At 44.7% G+C, this 5,963-nt stretch overlaps 1 protein-coding gene across 1 annotated transcript; it reads left to right on the forward strand.

Annotated features, from left to right (window-relative positions):
- The first annotated feature begins 2,586 nt into the window (after nucleotides 1–2,586).
- LOC129024673 (embryonic testis differentiation protein homolog B) lies at nucleotides 2,587–4,219 on the forward strand. The gene is made up of 2 exons (XM_054471842.2): nucleotides 2,587–2,767; nucleotides 3,889–4,219. Exons 1-2 carry the CDS (start codon nucleotides 2,643–2,645, stop codon nucleotides 4,115–4,117), a joined length of 354 nt encoding a protein of 117 aa, XP_054327817.1. The 5' UTR covers nucleotides 2,587–2,642; the 3' UTR covers nucleotides 4,118–4,219.
- The last annotated feature ends 1,744 nt before the right edge of the window (nucleotides 4,220–5,963 follow it).

Here is a 5,963-nt window from a genome sequence, read left to right on the forward strand (position 1 = left end):
TGAAGGAGAAGCATCAAGTAGCCCCGGAAGCCTCCCTGCACTTCTCCTCCCTAACACACATGCGTGCATGTGCACGCACACACACACACACACACACACACGATCATAAAAGTCAGCTTTGTGGCAACTTGTGATTTTTAAATTTCTTTGAGTTCCACATATGCATGAGTACATTTCTAGAATCTCTTCGTTGGTCCATGGACATGTCTATCAATTCTTGTCTCATTCACCAATACTACAGAGTAAGTTTTGAGTCCAGAATGACAAGCTACCCCTCTTGCATAATCTTTCACATTTTTTTGGAATATAATTTCATCTGATCTTGCAGTTACCCACACACTCAAAATTCTGCTGGAAATGATGATTAGGATTGTACTAGATATACTGATTTATTTAGAAGCGAATTGATGCCATTGCAGAAATTGATCTTCCTCTTAAGAAAAATGTAGTATTTTAAAATATTATGTGACTATTCAAACTGAAGGCTCATAAAAAGTGGCATGTGTGTTTTCCTTATTTGTATCTTCATTATTTTTCTAGGTGTTTCATAACGTTTGCAACCGATGTAAATAGGATAGCTTAAATCTATGATATTCCCTATTTATTGGAAGACTGTGCAAACTTTTAATTTATTTATGTATTCATTTATTTTTATTGTAGAGATGGGGTCTCCTTATGTTGCCCAGGCTGGTCTTGAACTCCTGGGCTCAAGCGCTCCACCCTCCTCAGCCTTCCAAAGTGCTGGGATTATAGGCGAGAGCCACTGTGCCTCACCTAGTATGCAAAGTTTTTACGCATTTAACTTCTATCAATCAGCCTCTCCTGACCTATTTCCTAGGTGATTGCCTTGGATTTCTAGGATGTCAGTTCCTTAAGAGAAAGATAGTTTTCCACTTTCTTTGTTAATAAAATACACCAATAAGTTATCTTCCCTCTCCAAATTGTTTAGGACAATGAATATGGCCTCAGGGTCTTTACACGGTTCTATGTGGCCAGGAGAAAACCTGGAGGACTGAGCCTTCCTTCCCTGCCACTCAAGAAAGGGAGTGTGTGACCTGGGTCACTTTAAAAAAAAAATTAAAACATGCTATCTATAGAAAGGAAACGTAGCTCCAGTTCAATGACAATTTTCACAAACGGTGAGTACTGACCTATTTAAGGAACAGACAGTGCCAAAAAGATTCTGACACTGACTTATGTATTTAGACTCTGGCCCTGCAGAGCTACATCTCATCTTTGCATCTACAGGGCTGCTTATGGCAATCACCATGACTCTCTGCCTTAGGGGCTTTTTGTCTTACAGTTGGAGCATGCTGGATATGACCCAAGGCCAACTGGAGGTCTTGAACTCCTGGGCTCAAGGGATCCACTCCCCTCAGCCTTCCAAAGTGCTGGGATTATAGGTGAGAGCCACTGTGCCTGACCTAGTATGCAAAGTTTTTATGCATTTAACTTCTCTCAATCAGCCTCTCCTGGTCTATTTCCTAGGTGACTGACTTGGATTTCTAGGATGTCAATTCCTTAAAAGAAAGACAGTTTTCCACTTTCTTTGTTAATAAAATACATCAATATGTTGTTCTCTTCCCTCTCCAAATTGTTTAGAACACTGAACATGGCCTCAGGGTCTTTATATGGTTCTACGGGGGCTAGGAGAAAACCTGGAGGAGTGGGCCTTTCTTCCCTGCCACTCAAGAAAGGGAGTGTGCGACCTGGGTCACTTTATAGTAACGTCAATTTCCTCAGTTCTTACATAAGACTGAGTGGGCAGCCAGTGTGGAGGCAAGCCACATCTCACAATAGTCATTGTAGCTCCTCATGAGAACCACACTACAAAAAACACAAAGCGCTGTCCTCACCGTTATCCCTCTGACAGCCTGGAAAATCCATGTCCAGCATCTAGACAATACCCACATGGGTCACACTTTAATGGCAACAATGTAGTTATTCCATATCAGAGACTTGGAAGGGAATATGGCTTGAGACATATGAGTATGTCTCAAGGAACTGGTCCAGTTTTAGCATACGATTTTGCAAAGCATTAAAAGCCCACCTGCATCCCAGGTCCACAGAATAAAGGTGTGAAGCTGCACTGCATTGAGCTTTGGGAGGGGCTCCACTGCACTGAGCTTTGGGAGGGTTTAGATAAGTGTGGGAGACACAGCAATGTTTAATTGCAGTGTTCAATTTCTGCAACTAAACACTCCATTTACATGAATTGTGTATTATAGAAGGAGTACTTGCAGAGTCATGACCAAAGATGGATGCAAGATTGAGAAGCAAGTAGAAAGTTCGACCTGGAACTAACTACTGGATTGGAACATAGCGGACAAACTTGCTCATCACTACCCAGGGGACAAGGCAAGATGCAATGGGTGCTGTTTATTTACACAAAGGAGAAATTTTAATGGATTTTATACGAGCCAGGAACAAGCTCTGAGGCCACGGTAGTTGAGGGTTCTGTCTAGGAAGGAGACACGCAGATGGCACCCAGCCACAGGATATACCCACCTCCTCTCCCAGCAACTTCCACTCACCTTATTCAGGCTTGAACCAGAAGGAAGCCAGGGATGGTGGCCAGTGTTTGAATCTTGCAGACTGTTGGCACTAGGTTCTGAGGACAATTGTGAGTCACCATAGTAATTATGACTTCACTTGGTGCTGAGCCAATCAGGCCCTGGGACTCAAGGAAAGAGAGGGAGTGCCAAGCTGTTACTGTTTACCCTCTGGTCCAGATCTTTCTTCAGAAGAAACCTGAGTGGTCTCACAGGTAAAATATCCTGATATACCAAGATCGTAGAGCATCCTTTTGCGCCATTAACTAACTAACCTACCTGATAAACTCCAACCCTGTTTGGTAGTGGGGGGAGGTTATCAGAGAGTCATTTGTTCAAATTGATACAGAGACACTATAGAGCAGTGGGTAAAAGCAGGAGCTTCAGATACAGGCTTTCTCAGTTCCAATCTCACCTCCCTGTTACTTGGGCAAGTCTTTTAGTCTCTCTTGGGAGGTCAAAATAGAGAACACAGTGGGCATCCACCCCTAGCCTTGGCACTGTGCTGGATTCAAATGAAATGCAGAACTGGGTTTTTGGGGATGAGGCAGGGCCAGGCATCAGAGGTGAGTACAATCTTTAAGCCACTGTGATTACGTTCCCAGGATGGAAAATCAGCAGGATGGACCTTAGAAACAGAAACTAGGTAGTACTTGAGAATGTCCAGTTATTTCTTACACAGGGGTTTGGAGTAAGATTCATACCTGCTTCACCAGTGATTTTCAAAGGAGGCAAATCCTATTTGAAGCTAAAGTCACATAAAGAGATTTGGAATGAGGAAACAAATTATAGCAGCCTGTAAGTTGTAGAATGGAGAAATGCAAATGTAAAGTACTGAACTTTGTTATGGATAGATTTACCAAAGAAAATTACTCTGCATAACATGAATAATGGAGTTCAGAAGGAAGCCCATATCCCAGGTACAGGGAAAACTCAGAGGTGAGAAGAAGGCAGCTCTGAAAAAGAGCAACATAGAACTGAGTTAAAATTAGTGTGGATATAAGAATTACAATGACACTTGAGCTATGAGGTAGTGTTTTGAGTACAATCTAACAAGCCTGTGTGTGTCAGGTAATGATTAGAGTGATGCAATAGTGTGTCCTTAATGTGCCGGGTCCCATCAGGCTGCTGCACAGCCCCATGTGTAAGACAGATAGAAGAAACAATACGGTTGGTGCTTCAAATCAGATGATGACCCAAAGCAACCTCCTGTGACCACTGCTGGTAGCAGTGTGTGTGTGTGTGTGTGTGTGTGTGTGTGTGTGTGTGGTTTTGTGCCAGTGAGGAAGAGGATGCTGGGTACACTTGGTTACCTAGAATACATCATCTTTTTCAGGCTTCCTCAGTCGTGCTGTTTTACTGAGGTTGGGTGGAGTCAACACGTCATGGATAAAGAACTCCCTAAAGGCAGTCCCAGGGAGCCCGCACTGAACATCAAGAAGTCAGACAAATCTTTCAAACGCAAGAAGCCCACCGAAAATGTGCTGATCTTTTTAATCAACAGACAACTGGGCAGGCACAGAAGTGACATCGACCTGTCAAGATGGATATGGATGCTGTCATAAAGCAACTCCAGGGTGGACATGGCCTTGGACAAAAAGTCATGTGGCTTACATGCTGAAGCCTGCCCAGATTTTTGAGAAATTAAACATAATTAGAACAATAAACTCCTCCCATGCTTGAGTCATTAAAACAGTCTGTCATTTCACTCCTTTAGGTTGGATGTGTGTTTGCTGACAGGGTGTTCTTGGGTTACACTGGAAGGGGCTTCTGTTCATCCTAACACGCTGGGCAGGGGTGCTTAGACCCAGGGGAGAGGGTGAGATCATGCTGCACACCAGATCTCTCCCACCATCAATCTGAAAAACACTGCAAAGTCAAAGTGACGTAGTACTTGGCATTCAAGGACCAAAGACTCTTCTCCCTAGCCATTTTGAAGAGACTGCCCTGGTGTTCCCCTCTAAAGCCCAGTGCTTGTCCTAGTGAAAAGACATTGTTTAAGAGCAGACCAACAGTTGGCCTGGGGGTTTGGGATATGTTTTAATGCTGCCAATGTCATATCCACAGAGCCTTCCAGAGGCAACCGCTCTGCCCTTTGTCCCCAGGAAAGTATAGAATGCTCTGGTCACTTTTTTGTGTCATGTCAAACAAACCTGCTCAGGCCACAGCCAAAGATAATTCATTTGACTGAAGTGAAGCCCCCTGATAGGACAACAACACACATGAGATGGCTCCCATTGAAGAAGCTCTGTCCCCAAGGAATGTGCTGAGCAAGTCAGATACTCATTCTGAGAAACCTGAAATGGGAACTATGTGGGCAATTGGTCACTGACAAGTGAGAGTTAGAGCTGAAGAGGGGACAGGGAGAGCAAAGAGGCCAGAGCCGTGGCAAACATGGGCAAGCCTAAGTGAGGAGTAAGATGAAATTTACGTAAGGTGAACCATTAAAGCCATCACAAATTCCAAGCATTTCTCTTGTCCTTTCACGTGAGCTGCAAAATAAGCCTGCAAGCAGTCCTCTGTCCCCTCTTCCTCTCCTCCCCAATACCCTGTGTTCTCACAACCCGTCCAGCATTCCCCAAGGCCCCTTCCTGTGTCCCCTCCCCCACCTACATCTAAGGGGCTGTTACTCTCTCCCCTTAGCCAGGTCTCTTCCAGATTTTTTATGTGGTACAAAGTTAAACTGCTCTATGTCCTTTTCACCGTCCTCTTTGTCCCTGTCACCTTCTCTGTCCTTGCACTGATGCAGCATTGCCAAAAAAGAGCCATCAGCCTCTCCTCAGAGGATGCAGCTGGCTGTAGGATGGAGAGGAGGGGCTAGAGGCTGCCAGGTAGAGGGGCCTCCTGGGTGCACTGTTGGGAGGAACGCTGCCTGGACACTGCTATGTCGGTGACTATTTACCTGCAGTCCAGCATCAAACAGTGGCTGTGAGGTGGAGAATAGGTGGGGAATGGAGGCTGAAAGGGCAGCAAGTAGGGCAAGAAGGAGCCAAACCCACAAGAGCAGAGGCCGATAACAGCCAACCTCCTACACTCCATGGCCACACAACAGAAGAGACAGAATTTAGGGTACAGAGTTTTGTGTGGATAAATCTCACCATCATACTGAGGGAGAAAACAAGTAGCATAGAATTATGTACCAAAGAGAAACTCAACTGTGCCAAGCAGTACTTGCATATATACATAGACAGTAAAGTTATCCAAATTAGAGCAGCAGCACATTCAAGTGGAACTCTGTTCACTTTCCGACTTGACTAGTGCCCCAAAACAATTGATACCAACTATTTCCCATCTTGCAAGGAGTTGCCTAATAATGGAGGCCTGGTAAAGAAGGCAATCACAATCATGTGACCTCTGACCACTCACCCACCTGCAGGTGTCTACTCACACTGGAAGTCTGGGTGGGTTGGA

Source organism: Pongo pygmaeus, chromosome X (assembly GCF_028885625.2).
Source record: "Pongo pygmaeus isolate AG05252 chromosome X, NHGRI_mPonPyg2-v2.0_pri, whole genome shotgun sequence".
Taxonomy (NCBI): Eukaryota; Metazoa; Chordata; class Mammalia; order Primates; family Hominidae; genus Pongo; species Pongo pygmaeus.